Source organism: Sceloporus occidentalis, unplaced genomic scaffold, assembly GCF_023333645.1.
Source record: "Sceloporus occidentalis isolate IW3139 unplaced genomic scaffold, rSceOcc1.0.p SCAF_2, whole genome shotgun sequence".
Classification (NCBI taxonomy): Eukaryota; Metazoa; Chordata; class Lepidosauria; order Squamata; family Phrynosomatidae; genus Sceloporus; species Sceloporus occidentalis.
Genome location: NW_028316982.1, coordinates 197,480,298 through 197,504,451, shown reverse-complemented (window position 1 = coordinate 197,504,451; position 24,154 = coordinate 197,480,298). Strand labels below are relative to the sequence as shown.

Sequence of the window (24,154 nt, the reverse complement as noted above, 5' to 3'; positions counted from 1 at the left end):
TGGGGTGGAAACAAGGACAATGAGTTAGATCTACTTCCATATCTCTGCTGACTTGGATGAGAAACATTTTTTTCCTTGAGTAAAGTGCTTAAAATTTTATCTCCCATTGATCACAACAGGGGTGGGGATATTCTTCCATCATTTCCAGGCTGATGTAGGTGAGGGGCCGAAATTGGACTTCACTGAAGACAGTGCAATAGGTCTCTAGCCAGCTTCAGCCTTCCACTACAGTACAAATAGCTGTCTAACTCAGTACTGTTGACATTCAGTGGCAGTGGCTCTCCAGGGTTGGGAGCAAAAGCCTATCCCAGCCCTATCTGTATATGCCAGTGATAGAAACTGGTCCTTCTACATGCAGCGTGTGTGCTACCACTGAGATACACTCTCTTATTTCAGCACTTTCTGCCTGCTAATGTGAATGAAAGCTTTTTGCCATTGAAAACTTTAGCAGTGTCTTCTCCCCCTAGCATAATTTCTGTAAAGGTGAAGGCAGTGAAAGGCATAACCTCTTCTACCCTTCAACATTTGGAATTTTGGATTTCGCTCTTGCTCTCTTGGGTTACCATTTAAATGTTTTACATTGTTTATACTGGTCCCCTATGTAAATTTGTGGTACCTTTCAAAGTAGGAATCTTACTAGGTCTGCCCTGTTTTATTTTGAAGCCAATACAGCACAGTCTCCTTATAAGAAACTCAAAGAGGCCTTATCATCTGTTGAAGCTTTTGAAAAGCACTACTTAGTAAGTATTCTCTCTGTGTGTATTCTGCATGTAAAGGCTAAGATAATGATAATGCCTTTTGTATACATTATTCATAGAAATGGCAGTATCTGTAATAGAATACAATAAATAGAATGTATAAAATAGAAAACAAGATGTGTCTTATTAGCCAATTTTCAAAAGAGATGGTTATTAAAGAGATGGATCACACTGTTAGTATATTGAATATAAGCGCCTAAATCAAGTTACTGCTCCCAAGTAGAGTTAATCCATATAGATCCAATAAAATTTATATAGGCATTGAGTTACTATTCAACAATTGATTCAATGGGCCTATTCTAGTTGGGACCAGCAATCAGGTTTTGACTAAAGAAGGTAATGTTTGGGATATGGATAATCAGTTTTATCACAGCTAAGAACATTGATCAGAGCAACTCTAGAGAACTAAATCCATAACAGAATTGTAGAGATTCTGTTGTTAAATGTTTTAAATTTATTTTAAATAGATTTTTACAGATTGGCATGGCATATAAAAAAATAGATCTGGCATCTTTATTGACATACGCATGTAACTGAAAGTTTAACCTTTGTATTGAACTTTTTAGTCGTCATGTTGAGAGGAATTTACTACCCCCTTCATGGAACAACCAGCCCTCCTGCAGGGCTTACCTTCTTCCTGTGCCCACCCACCCCCTCCTTGGCCATTTAGAGCCTGGTGTAAAGTGTTGGAGAAGCCTCTGGCTGTGTCTCTACAGCCAGATGCAAAACAACAAGGTATTCTCCAATACCACCTGGAGGTCCTCCAGGGATGTCTTTCTATAGGGACATAACTAAATATTTCTCCAATGCTCTCAGTTCTCTACCAGACGCTAAATGACCATGTGGGGAGGTCACAGGAAGAATGTGAGTCCTGTGGGAAGGGAGATCTTACCCCTAGTTGCTTCCTCAAGGAACATAGCGTATAAATTGTATTTGTGTAGGGTCACAACATAAGGAGAAGGGAAAATAACAAATAACTGATACGGGCAGAATGTTGTAGACTTCATTAATTTTTGGTACTTTGTATTGAAGAGTATCTTTTTCTGGCTGCTTTTATGCCAAGAATAGTAAACCTGTGCTCACTCAGATGTTTTTGGAGTGTAACTCCTTTCATCCCTCACTATCAGCTATGCTGATTAGGGCTGATAGGAGTTACAGTCCAAAATCTAAAGATCTATGCCCTTGTATAATGATGAGTAAGGTTAAGATCTGAATATGATTTTGTGTGTATAATCAATTTCTTAAAATATTTGCTGGTTTTGTAGTAAACTTCAGTAGCTAACAGCAAAAAAAACTCCTCTGTGAGGTATAATGAAAATTTAGACAGTGTGCTTATATCGACTGAAAGAAATCAATAGCACATGTACTTCTGAATATGTTAACATTGAACAGTGGACTATATATAGGATCTTGAAACAAAGATTTGTGGTAATATAGTTTGTTCTAAAACTCTTTGGTTTTTCTCTCTTAGGATCTTTCCCATGCCACAATTGAAATGTATAAAAACATTGGAAGAAATCGGTCAGCGAAGCTTGTTGGAAAGGATCTGGCAGAGTTTTATATGTAACTATACCTTTTTAAACAGCTGAGTTTTAAAGACCATAACATACCATATATACTTATGTATAAGTTGAGAAATTGGGTCAAATAACTGACCCAAAAAACTTGGGTCGACTTATACATGGGTCAATATGATAATTGTCCTGAGCCTCCCCCCAGACAGGCTGCCTCCGCAAGGGACAGCCCAGCTGGGGAAAGGCTAGGAAGGGCGATCACTCACACAAAAGCCTCTCCCTGGCTGGGCTTTTTCCCCAGGGAAGGAGCCCAGCTGGGGAGATGCTAGGAAGGGTGAGTGATTGCCCTGAAGCTTCTTCCCAACCCGGCTCCCTCCGCAAGAGAAAGTCCCCCCTGCGGAGAGGCTGGGCAGGGCGAGCAATCGCCCTGCAGCCTGTCCGCAGCCGGGCTGCCTCAGGAAGTTTGACCCTCGACTTATCCACGGATCATACCAAAATCCATACTTTTGCCCTCAAAAGTTGATTTCGACTTATACACGAGGTTGACTTATAGTTGAGTATATATGGTAGTATTTTGAAAAGAGCATCTTTAAATATACTTGCTAACAAACCCAAATTATCAATAGGTTGAGCAAAGAGCTTTTCCATGCTACAAAGATATTCACTTCAAATAACCCCAGCTGTTTTAATACTCCCCTTGTCTTTTTTCTGGGATATAGTGCAAAAAAAAAGCATGGATGTCAAGATGTTGAATGTTTATTTGCATAGGAGAGTATATTTTGAAATAAATTGGTGGCTTAAGTGGAATAATACTTCCTGTTCATGAGCAATTTCAGTAGTTTATGATGAGTTGGAAAGGTGCCAGCATGTATGCACAATGAATGTTACAAATATTAATTGAATCACTAGATACCATTTTTAAAAAATTGTGTTTGAAGCAGAGGCACTCAGTGCTGGCTGATGTCTCCCCGGAGGATGGGACAGTAAATTCACTGCAGGTTTTAGCTTGAATTTCAAGGGAGCTATTGCTGAACCATTTTGGGGGATTGGTTTCAGCACCTTGGATTGGTCCTGTACAGTTTTGATTAAAACTGTGTGCACTGATTTCTTCTGACATGGAAGAAACCAGCTATCACTGGATCTCCTCTGTGGAGAAAAAAATTACATGGTACCATAGTTCACAAATCAATTTTTAATGTCTGTTTTGTCTCTTTCCTCCTCTGTGACTCATCCAAAGGAAGAAGAAGAGTCCCCAACAGGCTGAAGTTTATCTTCAAGGAGCATTAAAAACTTACCTTGCTGAGGGATGGTCATTGCTTATCACACATACACGGAAACAACTAGCTGAATGTCAGAAACACCTTGGACAAATTGAAAAGTATCCTTCAAAAAAGGGAAAAGTTACAGTTAGCATTTCTACATCTGATCTATTTTATTGGATGAGAGTGGATTGTGTAACAGGAAGCACAGTATTAACTATTAAGGACTGTATGCAGCTTGTACCTTCCCTCTTTATTACAGTTCTTTTTAAAAATAGGTTGTTGTTGTGTGCCTTTAAGTCATTTCATACTTATGACAATCCTAAGCTGAACCTATCGTGGGGTTTTCTTGGTAAGATTTATTCAGAGGAGGTTTGCCATTGCCTTCCCCTGAGGCCAAGAGCATGTGACTTGCTGATGGTCACCCAGTGGGTTTCATGGCCGAACTGGGAATTGAACCCTGGTCTCTAGAGTCATAGTCCAACACTTAAAGCCCTACGCCATGGTAACCCTCTGTACAAGTTTACAGAATGTCAAAAATGCACTTTCTCCTTAGACTCACAGTCAAAAAAATGTACTGACAATAACCTTGAATCAGTAGTAATACAAAGCACCACCTTAAAATCAACTCACATATAAGAAACTGTTGCAGTATCCAGCAAGCTCATAGGTCTGGGTCAACTAATCCTGTGCGCCAGTTTTTAATAGTCCATTTTCGTCAGTCATTGGAATAAAATATACTAAAGTTAATGTTACATAACATGGGAGAACTGTAATTGACTTCAGGAACTTGAAAAAAATGTCTGATTAATAAGGGGTAAGGGACTAATAAAATTCTTGTTCTAGTTCTTGCCAAGTAACCACTAATGGCCATAGGTTTAAGCAGTTGAGTGCCTGCCAGGGCTAAGCCAAGTTCTAAAATGCCTGCTGTGTTCTCAAATCAGAAGGAAAGGGGGTTGTTACTACCAAGTATCCTATGCTCCTTTCCAGTATATTTGGGATCTACTTGAAAATCCTCCTTCTCTTCAAACTGATGCAATATACATTCTCTTCCAGTCTGAACTATCAAAGTTTCTGCAAACATGTGTAAACACCAGAGTGTATCCCGAAAACTCCTTAATCTTCTCCAGTGTGCCCTGCTTTGTTGACTCTTAACAACAGGGCTAGTATGTGCCCTGATCTCCCCAGCAGCTGGGGCCAGCACATATTGTATACTGAAGCCAACAGAGGAATTTTACAGAATCATAGAGTTGGAAGGAAACATAAAGGCTATCTAGTTTAACCCCCTGCCATGCAGCAATACACAACTAAAACACTCCTGAAAAACACTCATCTGTCTAGAGACCTTCGAAGAAGAGTCTATCATCCTCTTTTTCACTGTCAGATAGGATCTTACAGTAAAAATGTTTTTCCTAAAGTTTAGGTGGTATGCCTTGTAATTTGAAACCATTGGTTCTTGTTTTAGTCTCTGAAATGCAGAAAGCAAGCTGTCTCCATCTTCTACATGGCATCCCTTCACATTTTTAAGGATGGATATGTCACATCTCAGTCTTCTGTTCTCTTCTCCAAACTAAACATGTCCAGCTCCCTAAGTTGTTGTTCATAAGGCTTGGTTTCCAAACCTTTGATCATATTGATTGCCCTTTTCTGGACGTGTTCCAGCTTCTCAATATCCTCCTCAAATTGTAGTGCTGTAGAGTTGGACATAGTATTCTAGGTGAGGTGTGAGCAAATAGAGTGGGACTACTGCTTCTCTCAGTTACTAAGGTAACTATACTGTTGATGCAGCCAAGAATTTTGTTGGCTTTTTTGGCTGCTGCATCACATGGTTGGCTCATGTTTAGCCTGTAGTCTACTAAGACCCCAAGATCCTTTTCACATATATTATTTTCAGGACAAGGATCACCCATCCTATATTTGTGCATTTCAGTTTCCTGCCTATATGTAGTTGTTGTGTACTTTCAGGTCATTTCTGACGTATAGCAATCCTAAGGCAAACATATCATGGGTTTTTCTTGGTGAGATTTGTTCAGAGGAGGTTTGCTGTTGCCTTCTCTGAGGCAGAGAGAGTGTGACTTGCCCAAGGTCACCAGTGGGTACTTTACATTTATTCCTATTGAAATTAATTTTGGGCTCAGCTCTCCAATCTGAGATTTGAATTTTGATCCTGTTCTGTGAGTATCAACCACCCTTCATAATTTAATGTCATTTTTAAATTGGATAAGCATGCCTTATTATCATTTAAGTCATTTATAAAGATATTGAACAACACCAGGCTCAAGACAGAACCCTGAGTCTGTTCACTCCTTTCCAAAATGAAGAACAAGCATTGGTGAGCACTCTCTGGGTTTGATTTGTCAACCAGTTACAAATCCACTTAGCACTGTATAGCACCATGGTTCTCAAACTATGGGATGGGACCCTAAGCAGGAGGGTGAAAGAACTGCTCAAGGGGGATGTGAGACATGGAGGCCCTGTTCCCTTCTCCTCCTCCTCCTCTTTCCAAACTTTTTTATGTGTAAAATTTTCACATGCACTGAGTTTAATGTTGAATTTACTTACATAAAACTGGCAGGGAGGCATGCTTCCCCCTTCTATCAAGATTTTGAGAAGTACTGCAGAGGAAAATTGGTATTTCCTCTACAGGTTTTCTCAAAATGGTGGCAGGAAAAGAAGTTATATACCTTCCTGTCTTCATTTTGAGAGTGGCTGCAAAAGAAAATGGTTCTTGCATGCATATGGAGGTGGAGTGGGCTATTTTTGCATGTTTTAGTGTGTAGGGGATGGTTTTACTAAATAGGAGAAATAAGGCAAATATGCGTAATTACAGAATTTGGCTTTTTTTAAAGCACAGGACTACAATATACACACACTCTTAACTTTAATGTGTTTACCCTACTATCTGTACAATTCTTCATTTAAGCAAAATCAGCCCAATTTTTCCAAAAACTGTGCTGAAGAATTCAGAGGAAACACTGGCGGGGGGCTTTGGGGGCTTGACTTTGCCCATCTCTGCTTTAGCTCTAGCTGGCTTCTCTTTTCTGCTCTCAAGTGTGTCCTATTAACGTGTTATTATCCTCCATTCAGACTCAAGAATGCTGTCTACTCTGAACTAGAGATTTGAAGGCCCATGGGAAAAACAATTGTCTGTGTTTTTCCTGGATCATGCTAAAATAAAATATTCCATAATTGTTTTTCTTACTTTTTTCAAATTTGTCTTCTTTTTTCCTCTCCCCCCCCCCCCATTTTTTCCTGGTCAGGGTCTAGGGGTCAAGCCTGCTTTGATCCTTCCAGGTCAAAGGAAAACAGTAACAAGGATAGAACAGAAGAGAGAGGGATGTGTGCAATGGTTCTCAAACTTTGGTCTTCTAGAATTTCTGGAATTCAGCTCCCAGAATTCCTGACTGCTGGCCAAGGTGGGTGGCTCTTCTGGAAGCTAAGTCCAAAACACTTGGAGGGCTAAAGTTTGAGAACTACTGTTTTAGGGATTAGAGCATAAGATGGCTAATGGCCACTGTGGTACTTAGTTCTTTGTTATGTGCCTCCCCTTTAATAACTTTAATTTTATTGTAGCCATCTCCACAGTGCATTGCATTCCAGTTTGTTATTGGAGATACAGTATTAGTATTGTATTATGACTGCTTAAGATAATGTCTAAATGTATCAGATTATAAACTTCTTTGTTTTTGTTTTAAGATGGTCTTTCATATATAGTATTTTCTTCACACATCCTTATCTCTCTGTACCAGCTATCTCCAAACAAGCAGTCTTTTAGCTGGTGATAATAACTTAACAGAAGTTGAGCGCAAACACTTTTGCCAAGAAATATTAGATTTTGCAAAACAGCCCACAGAAGAAGGTAAGATATGAGAGAGACACATTGAGAAAAAAAGGGAAAAAAGAGAAGCAAAGTTTGCAAATCCATTGTTTTGAGTGGCTTCTCAAGAAGACTTAGATTTATTATTTTACCAAGATTTTAACTTGCTCTTTTTTGAAAGAGCAATTTTCTGCAAGTGCTTGCCTCCTTTGTAACGTGCTGCCCCTTTTCTGTCTGCTACCTTGTTTGATGGTTTAGCAACTGTAAAAGGTTACTAAATAGAAAAAGAGCCCCCCCCCCCACACACTTTAATTGTGTCTGTGTGTTTGCATGGAAGCACACATCATTTGTAAAATGTGGATGCCTACGGTAATTCAGTTTCCTGGGCAGTAGCTGCTGAAACAGCTGGGCAGTAGCTGCTGAAACAGTAGCATCTGGAGGGAATGACTGAATAAACTTTACAGTTCTTGCTTTAATATTTTAACCCTGCTATCCGTACAAATCTTCTTTTAAGCAGAATCAGTATTACAAGTAGGATCTAAATATGAAATATTTCAGATGAACCCAAAGGCTTGTGCTAGGCTATAAGACCCACAGAAATTTTATATGTTCTATGTCTTTGCATACTTTGTATTACAAAAATGTAAATTATTTTTATAAGAATATATAGATGTATAGATCCGTTTTTGTGGGGAATCCGTTCCAAACCCTCCCGCAAAAATGAAAATTTGCCAATATTCAAGCCCCATTGGCTTGAATGGTGGCGTGCGCTCCTGGGCACCTGCAGGCATGCCCCATTTTGTCTCCCTCTGTTTGCTGCCTGCAAATGGGCAAGGGACGCAGACTTCAAGTGCATGAAAATAGAGGGTCAACTATAAACTTATCCTTCCATATTTGCTGCTTTGACTTTGGCAGATTTGATTATTCAAAGATTCTATTAATATGTTCTCTCTAGGAATATCTAGGTCTTCCAGGGCATCTCTATGGTCAACTTTAACCAAAAGCCTCACTGAAGGACCTAGAGATTCCTAGAGAGAACACTCCACCAGGCATTTGTAGCTCCTCCAGCACAATTCTATGGTCCATGTCTGGCAGATGTTGACCACAGACTTGCACTGGAGATTCCTAGAGAGGTATTCTCTCAGGTAAAAACATAGTGTTTTTGTTATTTGCAGTTTTACACATTCATGGTTGTCCTGTGCCCCTAACTCCAGCGAATGTAGTTTATTCTTATAATTATTGACTACTTGAGAGTTTATTACTACCATCACCACCCATAATTACTAATATTTGTTGGAAAGGAATGCTGCCTTGATTAAAGCTGATATAGTCAACCAGATGTCCTATGAATTCCTTTTATCTTTATTTCCAGGCCAGGAAGTTATACTGTCAATGCATTCCTTTGCACAGTTGAAGAATCTACATTTTGATCCTCCTAATGCTTTGGTCCATGTGGGTGGAACACTCTCTATTGAAATGACGCTGGCAAATCAGATGCCTATCTCAGTGAAAGTGGATCAGATTGCTATTAATGTTCATTTCAGCATTGAAAAAAATAGCTACCGGAAGACAGCTGAATGGCTTACGAAACACAAGACTTCCAATGGTATTATCAGCTTTCCAAGTGAAGTTGTAGGTCTCTCTCTGGCAAGAAGTAGCTTGCCAATGCTGGAGTTGTATGAGATGTATGAAAGGAGTCCCTCGGATAATTCTTTGAACACAACAGGCATCATCTGCAAAAATGTGCACATGCTGTTGCGAAGGCAAGAGAGCAGCTCTTCTCTGGAAATATCCACAGGGCTGACTCTGGAGGATGGTGCCCACATGTTAAAATGTAGCAACTTAATACTGGAACCAGGGGTCAATAAAATAACTTTCAGAACGCAGGTATGTTTTTAAAGAAGGCATGCTGTAACCCAGTATTGCTTCCTTGCCTCTGCTTTGCGATTTCCTTCTTCATTCCTTCTTAGACCAAGGCCAAACCAGGCACACTTGGAAGTTAAACTCACTGTGCCAGATTGGTCTGGCTAAATCTTCGGTACGTAACTATAGGAATATAGGATCATTCTTATCAAGATTATTTTAAATATATTATTTTCAGTTCTTATTGATTTTCTAAAGATTAAAGTTTTAATTAAATAACTAGAATTAGCACTGTTTGTGAAAGGAGCCCCTCAGATAGTTGACCAAAGGTTTTTATTGTTTTGGTCAAATTCTCTCACAGCTCTCACATAAAGATATGTAAGGGAGTGAAAAGGTGATCAAAACACTATATATTTAAAACTCTTTTGCATGTTTAAAATCCCATTTGATTCAGTTACAAAAAAAACCCAAAACATATTTTATCATTTTGAGGCATACAGTTAATAGCATTAATTCTGAAAAAAAGGTTTCCCCCCCCCAATTTCTGTGTATATAACTCTCCTAACACTTACCAGATATTACCTCTTCTAATAGCTTTTCACTAACTTAAGAAAGCTGAAGACTTTAAAATAAAATGCCATGTATTTTAATTTGGATTTTATATAGTTAGACATCTGGCCCAGTAGTAAGCAGCTATGTCTAAGTGAAGGGCACACTTTGATGTTGGTGTACAGATATGTGCAGCAGCATACAACAATGTTTACATGCAGACTAGATGCTTGTGCATTCAAATGACTGCACAGTTTTGGTATTTGGGTTTATTCTTATTATTTTATTTACAATATTTATACCCTGCCCTTCAGCCCTAAAGTACTTGTTTATGTTGGTAAATCACATGTATAAATTGTAAATCTGAATGTTTGATTAATTTGTGACATCATTTGTATAGTGGCAGGAAAGAGTGGTTTTGTGATCTGAGCCCATTCCCACATGTACAACTCTTCTGGGCCAAATTCTAAAACTAGTCCTTAGGAAATGTATATAAATAGAAAACATTGTACTGCTTTTTAGAAGAATATTATACATTTGCTTCATGTCACATTTGCCATGATGCTATTTTATCATTTGAAAAAAATCATTACATTTGGACAATTACATCTATGCTGAACCTAAGGTGTGCGTAAACATTTCCTCTATACATCAGCCATTTCACTTTTACCTCTGCAGTGCACACCAATCAAATCAGGAAGTGTCTAGTTAATCATAGTTTTCTGTTTCATCTAGAACAGGAAACTACAGCTACCATTTTTGGGACAAACTAGAATATGAAGTCACAGTTTAATGCTAAACCCTGGCTTTCTTAAAGTTGTGGATCATGTTTATGATGCTGATGTTGTTTATGATGGGGTTGTATGCACAGGGCAACGCTTTGTGCCTATCTCAGTGTAATAACTCAGTATATCATGTCCATAGCTATCCAGTGGATTTCAAAACACTTTCAAGGAATTTCATTTGTAATGTAATCTTGAAGCAGTTGTGCTATTAATCCATATATATATCCCTCAGGTTGCTAAGCACTTTATTGAAAATGTATTTAAAGTAGTCAATAAAATCTCTGTTCTGTGAAAATGCATATAGTACAAGTGAGGAAAGAGAGCAATAATACTGTATTGCCATACCTTCAAAAACAGTAAGCGTTTGTAGGGGAGAACTTGGCTTACCAGAGCCTATCCTCTTCCCCATGCTTACATTTCATATGTGTGACATTTGTACATTTTCTTTTTATTAGATTTGCATAGTAGATGGTTCAGTTTTTGACAGTTACTTGCTATAAATAAGCCATTTTGTATAAATTTGTGCTAGTCCGTACTCAATTTCTCTGAAGTCATAGAGCAAAGATCTGTGCAAAGATGGTAAAGTGAGCTCATGTCATCTGATTTTCAAAAGCTGATGCTTGTCACAACTGTCAGTGTAGAGTTCACTACAAACTGTTTGAACTCCTGACGAACAGCCCTTGTTATTCTCAAGTCATAACGATGATTTACTATGGAGCCCAGGTGGCGCAGTGGTTAAATGTCTGTACTGCAGCCATTCACTCAAAAACATAAGGTTGCGAGTTAAATACCAGCAAAAGGGCTCAAGCTTGACTCAGGCTTGTATCCTTCCAAGGTCGCTAAAATGAGTACCCAGATTGTTGGGGGCAATTACTTTACAGTTGTAAACTGCTTAGACACTCTTAGGCAGGTTATAGACCGCCATTTTGGACGTCCTCAGGACGTCCCATTTTAAAAAAGGGGCGTCTCTTCTAGACGCCCCTTTCCCTATCACGGACTCAGTCCGTGACAAATGGCAGCGGCCGTTCCACACGGCTGCCGCCATGTTTATGTCTTGGACGCATAGCGTCCAGATGGGTCGCGGTGGTTATGATGTCGCGGGTGCGCCTTGGGCGCCTCGCAACATCATAACGGCGCTGCAGGAAGAAGCTCCATTTTGGAGCTTCTTTTTTGCTCCGCGAGGGAGTTGCGCGGTTTGTATGCTGCGACTCCCTCGCGGAGCAAAGAGCAGCGCCGGCAGACCGCCGCAAAGCGGTGGTTTGTAACGCCTCTTAGTTCAGTATGAAGCGGTATATAAATGAAGCGTTTTGTTTTGTTTTACCAGAAATCTGCCCTCTGCAAGCTTTACTGAGCACAAATGCAGGTCTTCTGCATTCTCTTTTTATGTTACAATGAAATCTACAGAGAATTTCTACGAAGAATCTTCTTGTAGAAAAAGAAACATTGTGTTTTCTGCCTGAAGCCAGGGCTATCTCCGTGAAAGTTTTTCCAGAAGACAAAATAGCTACCCCTCTTTACAGTATATATCAGCTGATGTACTGCTCAGTAATTTTACAGTAATATCATTCAATTACTTGTTAGCTACTTCTTGGCTGCAGCCAGGAATCGCAAATGAACAGATTCTTCATTAATATATTATCACAAAGTCCATAAAAATGATTTAAGTGTACTTTCACTGGCTGCTTCGCATTAATCACAAACAAAAATATTGGGTGATGTTCTAAAAATACCACACACAAGTATATCTTAACAGCTTAATTGTTACAGTTGTTCCATGGGAATTTGTGTCCTGTTTGGGGGGGAAAATTGTGCTGTTCATCACAGTTAACTGCACTGTTTTTGAACTGAATTAGACACGTAGTTTTTTGTGAGTTTTTCGGGCTATGTGGCCATGTTCCCGAAAAATTTCTTCCTGATGTTTCGCCAGCAATGTTGCTGGCAAAACGTCAGGAAGAAATTCTTCTAGAACATGGCCACAAAGCCCGAAGAACCCACAAAAAACTATGGATGCCGGCCATGAAAGCCTTCGACTTCACATTGAATTAGACATGTTTTTCCAAATGGGTGGTTTTGTTGGGTGCCAGTAGAAAAAGTAGTTAGATATCTTGGTCGCATAGCTTCCACTCTTAACTTCCACATCCCTTTGATTGGCAACGTACAGGTATTATGTTTTTGAGAATGTGTGTTTAGCATGAAATGTATAGGGTATAGTACTTTACATTATATATTTTTTAAAAAGATGTCTGCACCTTTAAAGCACATCTGAAACTGCCCTTACATGTTACTGTCTACTCAAAATTATGGGCGTACTATTAGCCACATAGGCATGTTATCACAAACATAGCTTCAAAAATGTTTAAGATATAGCCTATTTTGCATAATTATATGCTATGTAATTCTTAAAATAATATTTCAGATGACCTTTTTGATGTCTTTACAAACTGTTTCTTTAAAATTTCTCATAGGGCAGAGAGCCCGGGACATATACACTTAGGCAGTTATGCATTTCAGTGGGTAAAATGCAGTTTGCTCTTCCTCATATTTATCCAATTGTGCAGTATGATGTCTACTCTCAGGAGCCACAGTTGAAAGTTGAACCATGTACTGGTAGGTAAATTAATAAAGTTCTATACTCCATGTGTGTGTGTTTTTAAAAATGTTTAATAAAGGGCCAAAACAGACCAGCCCAAAGGGCGGTGGGACGCTGCCGCTTTGAGCGCGAGTTTAGGGCCGCGGCCTCGATCTGGCTTTTTTCCAAAACCAAAAGAAGCGGTAAAATGCCTCCTTTCTGCACGGGAAAAAGGGCAACCTTTCCACCGCAGCAGCAGCTTTTTGGCGCTACTGTGGTGTGCCACAGTACCAAAAAGCTGCCGCTGTGTAAATGGCTGGGTGGCTTCGGGATGCTTTCTGCCGGCTTAGAGACATGTGTCATGTGTACGCCATGCCCCCAAGCCTCCGGGATGCCAGAGTATTTTGCTGGTCTGGTCTAACCCTTAGTTCTTGATGAATTTGAACTACACTGGGCAATTTTTGACCTAAGTTGAAGGATTATACTGTATAATAAATTTGCAAAAACAGGCAAGTCATACAAAAACTCAGTATTTTTTTAAACACACAAATCTGTATCAATGTAATGTATTTGTCACCTTGATAATTTTATTAAACAACTGCATAGATATATTTTAAATAAAGCTTCATTATTAACTAGCTAGAGTTGGAAATGGTGTGCTCATAATCTTGCAAAGTAGTTTTAACCTAGTTAAACATCCCCATACCTATTGGTTTGGAGACCATTGTACCTTTAATAACTTGATTTGTTGAAGCCATGGGGATCTTTTAATTGACTTAATTGCCACTTAATTACGTACCACAGTTCTTTTCAAACAATTTTCTGCGTATCCATTGCAGCATCTAAAATATATTTGAATGTTAAACTGAACAAAATATGTACCTTGCTAGTCAGTCTTTAGTTTTCGGGAGTTTGCTTGAATTGTTTCTAATATATAGAACAACTCAGCTTATCATTTATGTAAGAAAAAAGCTTGTCAAAGGAATCTTGGAATGTAACATGGAAAATCAGGCTGTTGCTGGGGGAGGTGTTCCATAATTGAATCTACTGAACATTAAAACTCCTTGTTTAATTACATGATAGGGAACTGGGATAATAGGACAGTTTTCTCTGCTCAGAGTAAGTGAAGTATGCTTGCCATCATGGTACTGTTAATGTGCAAAAATGATTTCTTGGCTTTATCCATTCATTACAGCTATTTCAGATATAACAGAATTAACTGTGGTTACCTTTGCCACCACATTTTTTTCCAGACAGTCTATTGGCTGGGATTCCTCAGAAGATAAAATTTACAGTGACAACTGGCCATTACACCATAAAAAATGGAGATACTTTACAACTAAGCAATGCTGATGCCATGCCAGTCTTGTACCATCCAGAGAGTAAAGCTGTGATTTACTCAAACACTAAAGGTATGCAGCTTTGGTACTGCACAGATTTTAGTCTGGGGGAAGGATGAATTATTTGACAAAGAACATCAGACCAGCAGATTATCACCTTAAGTTACCCAGAAGGTGAATTGCTTCACATAATACTGCACTGTATTTTTTCAAGTGGTTTTTCCCTATTGGCTGCTGGCCTTCCCTAATGTTAGGATTCCCTTTTTTCAAATGTTCATAGGTTGCTTTTTAAATTCTGTGGAGTTCACTAAATCTGAACATAGAGAGCCTCTAGTCTAATGGAAGATCATTGAAGGAACTGGTGTGTGCTGTGCATGTGAGCCTTTGGATTAAACCACCAATATTATATTAACTTGGATGTATTGACATAAGGCCAACCTTGCAATTATACTTACCTTGAAGAAAAGGGGATGATATGAATATATTGTAATTACAACCATCTTGTTTATCTCATAACAGTTTGTCTTCCAAACATAAGGCAAATTATTATAGTATTTGTGGATTTTCTCTTTCTCCACTTTCTCTAAGAATCCTCATATGCTTTCTCAAAGTGGAAAGATGTCAAAGACTAGAATGGCTTATTTATATGTGATGCCAATACATTTTGCAGAATTGTAGTTTGGGAACCAGCATTAGTTTGTAGCATCAGATCTGGTTTAAGAAGCACTTGTGAGTTATGATTGGTGAGATGGATAATATTAGTTCATATCTGGCAAACCATGCTTTAATATTTCATTTGAACCTTCTCATTTTCTCTGACATAATTTTAAAATTGAAAATTTGTACTTTCTCCTTTTGAAATGCATCATTCCAAAGCGTTCTTCTGGACAATACCATCGGTTTCTCTTTGAAAAAAATAATCTAAATTTGTAAAAGATTGTTTTTATTTCATGTCACTACAGAAAAGGCTTCAGAAGCATCACTAACAATTCAGTCATCAGAGAAAATCACAAGCATCAGTTTACCAATGGCTCCTGCATATCACGTGATTGCTTTTGAGCTTGAGGTTTTGTACTTGCCCTCAACCCCAATATGTATGATGGAAAATGAGAATCTAGTTAGTAAAGAGCCTCGGAGAAAAAGCAAAGGGAAAGAGATGTCTCACAGTTGCATGGCTACAATTGACCAAAAGGTGAGCATATACGAATAATGTTTCAGTTTTAAAAACAATTAATAGATATGAAAGTTTTCAGAATATACTGATAATAAAATTTCACCTTACTGTTAAACATGTTGGTAACTTTTTTGGCACTGAATGTCATGTTCCATGCTGTAACCCAGGTTTGTTGGGTTATGTAAACTATGCTTACATTTGAAAAAATCTGCTGTGCAGCACTTTTTGTTGTTTATTCTACAGTATTTCTGCTTTATTTGAATTGAATAATCTCTTTTAACTCTTATTTTTGTTGAAATGCCAACATCATCTCCTCAGAAAAAGTCTTGAATGGACTTACATTAGATGACTGTATATCAGTTTTCATCTATATCGCATGTAACATTGTAGTCTGGCAGTACATCAGTTCTGTATCTAAGTCACAGATTTTGCTTTGGTTCTTGTATTTGGCAACTACTTCTCATATCCCCCCCAAAGTATAAATAAATTGCAGTTGTATAAAATTAGAAAATATTTTTTAAAATAAATACCCTAGTTAATGTTATTCTGTCTTCCCTGCAGGTAACCATTGACTGTCCTTGGTCAATTTACTCCACCATTATTGCTCTTACATTCAGTATACCCTTTAAGGCCAAGCATTCCATATTATCAGCAGGCAAAAGGTAAACTCCTCAAGGTCTCTTTCCCATTTTCTCATCACAGCTATATTTTAACAGAATACAGAAGGGTCAAGAGTGTGAAAACATCTCTTCATCTAAAATTGACCTATGCTTTCCTTTGTTTTCTGGTTCAAGTAGAAATCGTTATACTTGCCCAGAAGTAAATCTTTTTACTTGGAATTTACTTCTGAGTAGAGATGTATAGGATACCACTGTCAATTATATGGTGTAGTATTTTTCTTTCACCTTTCAAATGAGAATCTAGCATTAAAATATAAGACAGACATTGTGGTCATAGACAGGATAAAATGTTCATTATAGTACTTCATGAAGTATCAAAATGTTGTTTTTCACTTTTTATTTTAGGAAATACATACAGATTTGTGTGCAGAACATGTCAGAAATCTCTTTTCAATTATCTGATAGTAATCTCAAAAGTTCTGGGATTTGCACAGATTTAAGTCTTGAACCTCTAAATTCCAGGACTGAACAGGTAAACTTCATCTTTATTATTTCATCATTCTATTCTTTCTAACTTTCTAGGACAGGAAATAGGAACTGCAATTCAACACTACTCATTCATCAGTAAAACAGGGTTATTAACAACTTCTTTATTTCAGAAAATTGCAGCATGATGGTGTATGACTTTTGTAAGAGAGCAAGCAGAGAAGGAAGTCTGGTCTTGAAAACTTCATTAATAGTGTCGTGTTTCTGATTTTTTGGAGGGAAAGAAGGGGTAAGATCCCAAGAGGATCTAAGGCGTTTTTTCACATGCATAGAGATATTGCTCACTGTTTGCTTGCACTTCCTTGTGGAATTTCAGATGCTTTTTGACTGTTTCAGGGTAGCATGGGAATGGGATTCTGAAGAATACAGTATGCCGGAAGAAACAATGGCGAATGTACCCATGGAGCGTGCGCGCTGCTGTGAGCACAACCCCATTACTTGTAATGGGGCTTGTGCTTACATGTTTTTTGTTTTACAAGGCGGGGTCTGGAATGGATCCCTCGCGTAAAATAACGGCACACTGTATTTTTAGAAATAAGATTAATTTAGGATAGTCTTTTAATTCAAATCTCCATGGTTGCAAATCTGCTGCTTGTTAAGTACAGATTTCCTTTTGGAGGGATTTATTTCCAAGCCTTTGATTGTATAGATCAAAATATGGATCACTTTAAAATAAATGGGTGTGCCACAACATTTGTTTTTGTTTTTGTTTTTGTTTTTATTTTTATTTTTATTTTATTATTTTTTGACAACATTTGATTGTCCTTATTAGTAACCTGTACTCAGGACAAGAGGCTGCTGTCCTGAGTACAGAGGAAGTTGGAATGAAAATTGGAAGAAGGAACACTAACAATTTAAGATATGCAAATGACACCATACTACTAGCAGAACGAAGCAAAAGCTTGGAACGATTGCTGAGAAAAATCAAGGAGAAAGTGCTAAGACACGTTTATATTTAAAAATTAAGAAAACAAAAGTAATGACTAAAGATGATTTACATGTCTTTAAAGGAGGCAATGAAGACATTGAAATAGTTCATGATTTTACAGCCATTAATCAGAATTGAGACTGCTTTCAAGAAATCAGAAGACTAGGCTGCATCAATAGATGTATAGTGTCTAGATCAAGGGAAGTCATAGTGCCACTATATTCTGCTCTGGTCAGGCCCCACCTGGAATATTGTGTCCAGTTCTGGGCACCACAATTCAAAAAGGACATTGAGAAACTGGAGCGTGTCCAAAGGAGGGCGACTAAAATGGTGAAAGGTCTGGAAACCATGCCCTACGAGGAACGACTTAGGGAGTTGGGGATGTTCAGCCTGGAGAAGAGAAGATTAAGAGGTGATATGAGAGCCCTGTTTAAATATTTGAAGGGGTGTCACATTGAGGAGTGAGCAAGCTTGTTTTCTGCTGCTCCAGAGACTAGGACCCGAAGCAGTGGATGCAAACTGCAGGAAAAGAGATTCCACCTCAACATTAGGAAGAACTTCCTGACAGTAAGGGCTGTTCGACAGTGGAACAAACTCCCTCGGAGTGTAGTGGAGTCTCCTTCCTTGGAGGTCTTCAAGCAGAGGCTGGATGGCCATCTGTCGGGGATGCTTTGATTGTGATTTCCTGCATGGCAGGGGGTTGGCCTGGATGGCCCCTGTGGTCTCTTCCAACTCTATGATTCTATGATTCTAAATGTAAAGATGTAGCACTGAATTAAAATTAGGATGGTCCATGCCATTGTATTTCCCATTTGTATGTAGGGTTGTGAAAGCTGAATGGTGAAAAAACCTGATAGGAAGAAAATCACCTCATTTGAAATCTGGTGCTGGTGGACTGCTGAAAGAGCAAATACAGTGGACCCTTGTTATACGCTGGGGTTTGGTTCCAAGATCCCCTGTGGATAACAAAATCTGTGGATGCTCACGTCTCATTAAATATAATGACATAGCAAAATGGTGTCCCTTATAAAAATGAAAAATCAAGGTTTTAGATTTGAAATTTATACTTTTTTTGAACATTTTCAAACCGTGGATGCTTGAATCCATATATAAAAAATCTGTGTATAAGAAGGGCCAACTGTATATGGGACCTAGAGAAAATCAAGCCTGAACTCCTGCTAGAAGCCATGATGACTAAACTGAGACTGTCATACTTAGGCCATATCACAAGAAGACATAACTCACTAAAAAAAATGATAATGCTTGGTAAGGTAGAAGGCAGTAGAAAAGGAGGAAGACTGCATTCCAAATGAGTAGACACAATCAAGGAATCCATGGCCTTGGAGGTCTCTTATTCATGGGATCACCATAACTCAAAGTTGACTTGATGGCAGTTAACAATAGCAAAAATTTCCAAAGACATTGTAAAGTGTCTATATAAGTACCAGAAGAAGAACATACCACAAGATCAGGAAGAATTTTTTTTTAAAAAGGAAGCAATACACAGAAGAGCTACATAAAAGAGAAGAAAATTATATGATGAATGGAATGAAAAAGCATATGAAGATGAAGCCCAAATCCTAGAGAATGAAGTAGAAGCTGCAGCAAGAGATAATGGTAAAAATAAATTACCAGGAACAAATGGTAATTTGCTATAATTGACACAGATACAATCAACAAAATGGTTTTTTGTGGGGTTTTTGGGCTATGTGACGATGTTCTAGAAGGGTTTATTCCTGACGTTTCACCTGCATCTGTGGATGGCATCTTCAGAGAATGCATTCAGAATCACAAAATGTGTGATTAATGTGTTGAAAATGCAGCTTTACGTGTGCCCATTTGTGTCTTCTCTAAAATCTGTGCAGCTCATCCTTTCAAAATTCTTAATTTGGGGAATTTGCATTCTATTTTTTTTACTGGGAACTAAGAGGGAGGAAATGTGTGGTTTGAGAACAGAGATGAAGAGCATTAGAGAAAGATAGATAATTTCTTTTAAATGTTTTATTTACTACAGTTAAATGTACCACAATTTTACCAACACATTACAGGTAGATTTAAAATAATACTTTCTAATCTAAAAGATGTAATATAAAAAGAAAGAGGGGGTGAAAAATGCTAAATTCAAGTACCAAATCCTGCACAATAAATGGTGGGATTGTGGAATTGCAGGAGACCATTCTAGCGTAAGTCCAATGGCAGGTTGTTCCAGTCAAGCTGATGGAAGGGATCTCAGTGTCTCCTCCTCTGATGCAGCCAAATAGAAATGGTCATTTCGTTTTTCCTGAGGCCATGAGGGCTATAAATTGGCATTAATTTGAAAACAAGTGAGAGATCTAGCCTCCAAGAAGGAGTTGCTGCATTTCATGGAAGAATGAGCTGTCTACCCACCCCCTTTGCCCTACTTAAAAGCATGATTTTTTTTTAAAAAAGTCAAAAATCAGAACTGGAATAATTGAGAGAACACACAAAGATTGGTGTGGCATAACTAGCCCACATTCTCTGTAGGAATTGAATCAAAAAACTACATTCTTAGTCTGTCAGTAAATATAACTGTATAAATTAGCTATTACCTTTTATCTGGTACTCCCAATAGTATAAGAAGCAAATAGCCTTCATTGACAGTATGAAATGGCTGCTATTCTTGGTTACCCCTCCCCCCCCCCAATCAATCTGAATTCATCACAGCTTCTGTCCCATCCAGGAGGGCAGAAGTAAGAACCTAGACAAGAACCTAGTTTCTGTAACTTCATAAAACAACTTTTCTTCTATTTAGTAATTTGATATCTTATGTTTATTTAAAATCCTTTTTCAGCATATCCACAGCAAGCAAGCAGTATTTTTTGTCTGGGAATTGAAGTGGACAAAAGAGCTTCCATCCTGCTTGCAGTGCCACTTCTCAATGAGCTTTTGCTCAGCACCCTCTGAGGAGCACTCACTTTCTCTGAAGCCGTACACTTATGAATTCCAGTTGGAAAACTTTTTTGTAAGTTATAAGTACCTTGAAATAGAATATCTAGAATAGGCAGGGTCAAGGTTGTATGAAGTGAAAGACAGATTCAAGAAATGCACATTAAAAATCTGCATAGGGAAGGATGTTTTTTTAATGCAACACTGAAACTGTAAGGACTGGTTTATGTCCTTGGCACACTGAGCCCTTGAAACATTCTCTGTTGGAGACATAGCTCTAAGTGGAACTGCAGCACCTAGAGTGAAGATGCACATCCTTTTTAGCGCCAAGGGCCAAACATGACACCTGGCTCAGAGATTAGAGTGTGATGCATGTGTACACACACACACATATAAATCAGGTTTCCTCTTTTCAATCTAGAAAGCAGTAAACAGTTCTCTCTCTACATACCTCCATCCCACTCTACTGATTGGGATACAAATCAATCTAGAACTTGCCAGAGGATTTCAACAAATATTTGTCGTATCTTTACTGATATCATCTGGTGATAGCATAGATTTCCATATAATGACAAGAACCTGTTGTTTGACTGGGGCTCATGGATGTCTCTTATTCATATGGTTACCATAAGTCAAAGCTGATTTGATGGCAGATATCAGCACCAAAAAAGACACTCTCTATGTTACAGAGAGTTTGTAGCAGTTGCTATGTAAAGTCTTTTGAGGTAGCTGTGATATCTTGTGGGTAATGTGTGGCATTAGTTTCTACAGGGTGGGTGTATATATCATTGGGCCTGAACAGACAGGCCAAAGTAAAGCTGCTTCGGGTCATTTTGGAGATAGGCTGTTTAAATGACACATGCATTTTAAGCGGCCAGAAGCTGCGCCAAAGCTGTTCTCTAGTCCTTAGGACTGGAGTGTGGCTTTGGTGTGGCTTCTGGCCTCTTAGGACACATGCATCATTTAAACAGCATACCTCCAAAGTGACCCAAAGCAGCTTTATTTTGGCTTGTCTGTTCGGTCCCATTGTTTTCAGCATTTCCCTTCTAGTTTTGGCAGCTTGATATTATTTTTCTGCAAAGATATAAGGGGCAGACTCCCATCTACTCTGCCAAATCTTTGCTTGGAAATATATTATCTTTCCTTATTAGTTTTATATGTGTATAAAAAGGTTGAATGTTATTAATGTTGATTGTGAATATCATTGTGTTCCTGCTAGACATTATATAATGTGAAAGCTGAGATTTCCCCCCCATTGGGGGCAGAATACTGTAAAACAGGCTCACTCTGCTCATTGGAGGTATCGATAACTCGGCTTTCAGAACTTCTGGATGTAGATAAAGATGAAGCATTAACAGAATCTGATGGATACTGTACAACAAAACTAATGTATGAAGGTAAGCATACTGATTGGGCTTTGTGATGTTATGTTTAGGATGCTCAGCTGGACTTGGTTTATCTGGCCATGTTGCTGAGCCTTTTAATTCCCAATCATAGTACCAGTCATCAGACCACTTTTCCTTTGGAATCTCAGACCATTACAGATTTAAATTCAAGTGATGTAATTAGAAATCATGTTTGTTGCAGTTTTTGTGTGCTGATCATTATTAAAGATTCTACAGACTGATTTTATACATACTCAGAAGCAATCCCAAAAAAATGAACATAGGATTATAATCCCAGTATTTTTACATAACTAAGTGGGTTTTTTTTTTATTTACCTCCACATATAGTAAAGTACATTCATTTTCGTAGCTTACTAGTCAACAGTTAAAGGAGCTGAAAAATCTGTCAGGTGCACATCTACTGTGACATACTTCCAGGTACTATCACTGCTTCACTTCCTGAAACTGGCTTTCTATTCTGTTCCTCTTTGCTCCATCAGAATTCTTTTCCCTCTCTTGTTCTTTTCCCTTCTTTCCATGTCATTACCATACTTGTTTAAGAAGGAAACCAAATTCTTTCATAACAGGAGCAAGTTATGTAAATAACCTAATGCTATCAAATTCTTATTATTAACCTTTATTTATAAAGTGCTGTAAATTTACACAGCGCTGTACATACAATCTTTTAGTTAGACAGTTCCCTGCCCTCAGGCTTACAATCTAAGATTGTAAGGTTCCCTTTGAATATACATATTACCAATGAGGTTTGTGAAGGGATCTTACACCTCCCCCCAGTTTTTAATAGATGGCCCACATACTTAGTTGTATATGTCAGTGTACATGAGTAGTTGAAAAATGGTTTTACATATCTAATTTAATTGCACTCTTTTTCCAGTTGTAGACAACAGCAGCAACTGGGCAGTCTGTGGAAAGAGCTCAGGAGTAATATCTATGCCAATTGCTATTCAAGCAACCCACAAAGTACACATGGAAGTAATGCCACTCTTTGCTGGATACCTCCCTTTTCCAGATGTTAGACTATTTAAATACCTCCCTCATCATTCTGTGCACTCTATGCAGCTTGATGCTGGTAAGAATATGTTTATTTAAAAATTATGTGAGAAACTTCCAAGATAGCATCATGTGATCTTTCCACTTAATATCCAGGTTGACCAGACGTCCTCCTTTCCCAGGACATATCCTACATTTCAACCTTGTGACCAAGAGGAATTCCAGAATGTCCTCCATTTTGAGCATGGATTTATATTTATATTAGTATTTTTAGTTTTTATTTTGTAATAATGCCCTACATTTTACATTGCCTTGTCCTCTTTTGCGGTTATAACATCTGGTCACCCTGTTAATATTCCAAACTATTAATGGATATCTTCAGCAATTTATTTAGGTAGTTATGTGTATACTCGCTCTATTAAAATGTGTGAGACTTTCCAGCTGAACAAGTCAGGAAAACATCAGGTTTTAGTAGTGTTAAAAGCACTTAAATCCAAGTCATGGCTGAACTACATTAAACTCAAGCTTCAAAACAGAAAAAGTGTTTGGGATTAAATTCTTAGTCATTTCAGGAGTACTATGCCTTGGTTTCTTGAACCAAGTGTAAGCAACCAGAGAAGACTGAAAGAGAGTCTGTTCTCTTGATGTACACATTATTCACAACTTCTTGGATGCTACTGTTGCTTATAAGACTGCCATGGGCAGGTATCTGAGTGATGATCTAATGTTTTCTAGCATGTGTGGGAATTCTATTAAGCACATAAAAATCTGTATGTGTTAGGGTTTCCCAAAGACTACATTTACTGCATTCATAACTTGTATTTCTACCAAGGTACTCAGCAAAATGCCTCCCCCCCACACACAGTTGTAAACAAGATAGCAATTAAAATAGCTGGATTGCCTCTGACCTTGTCTTTTCAGTGCTTCTCATTCTTTGTCTCCCCTTTGAGACATCAACGTCTTCAGCTCTGGAAGAGGAGCTTTCCGTACTAGACTCTCAGGCTGTTGGCATCTTCTTCAGGAACTGATGTCACAAACTGTCTGGCCCAGTTTCTCTTTGCAGCACATTTTAGTACACTTAAAATACTTCTACTATAAACGCCACAATGAGGCCTAATTTTTGGAGTTG

General features: G+C 38.3%; 1 protein-coding gene across 2 annotated transcripts in view; it reads left to right on the top strand.

Annotated features, from left to right (window-relative positions):
• TRAPPC10 (trafficking protein particle complex subunit 10) overlaps positions 1 to 24,154 on the top strand; it is a 63,168-nt gene that overhangs the window by 36,106 nt on the left and 2,908 nt on the right. For both annotated transcript variants that reach the window (XM_089511911.1, XM_089511912.1), the window contains 13 exons: positions 664 to 740; positions 2,230 to 2,321; positions 3,510 to 3,650; positions 7,281 to 7,390; positions 8,721 to 9,235; positions 13,011 to 13,152; positions 14,368 to 14,526; positions 15,417 to 15,646; positions 16,190 to 16,290; positions 16,654 to 16,780; positions 20,535 to 20,705; positions 21,849 to 22,026; positions 22,910 to 23,104. In XM_089511911.1, the coding sequence (XP_089368037.1) occupies positions 664 to 740; positions 2,230 to 2,321; positions 3,510 to 3,650; positions 7,281 to 7,390; positions 8,721 to 9,235; positions 13,011 to 13,152; positions 14,368 to 14,526; positions 15,417 to 15,646; positions 16,190 to 16,290; positions 16,654 to 16,780; positions 20,535 to 20,705; positions 21,849 to 22,026; positions 22,910 to 23,104 (2,238 nt within the window). The remainder of the gene's footprint in view (positions 1 to 663; positions 741 to 2,229; positions 2,322 to 3,509; positions 3,651 to 7,280; positions 7,391 to 8,720; positions 9,236 to 13,010; positions 13,153 to 14,367; positions 14,527 to 15,416; positions 15,647 to 16,189; positions 16,291 to 16,653; positions 16,781 to 20,534; positions 20,706 to 21,848; positions 22,027 to 22,909; positions 23,105 to 24,154) is intronic.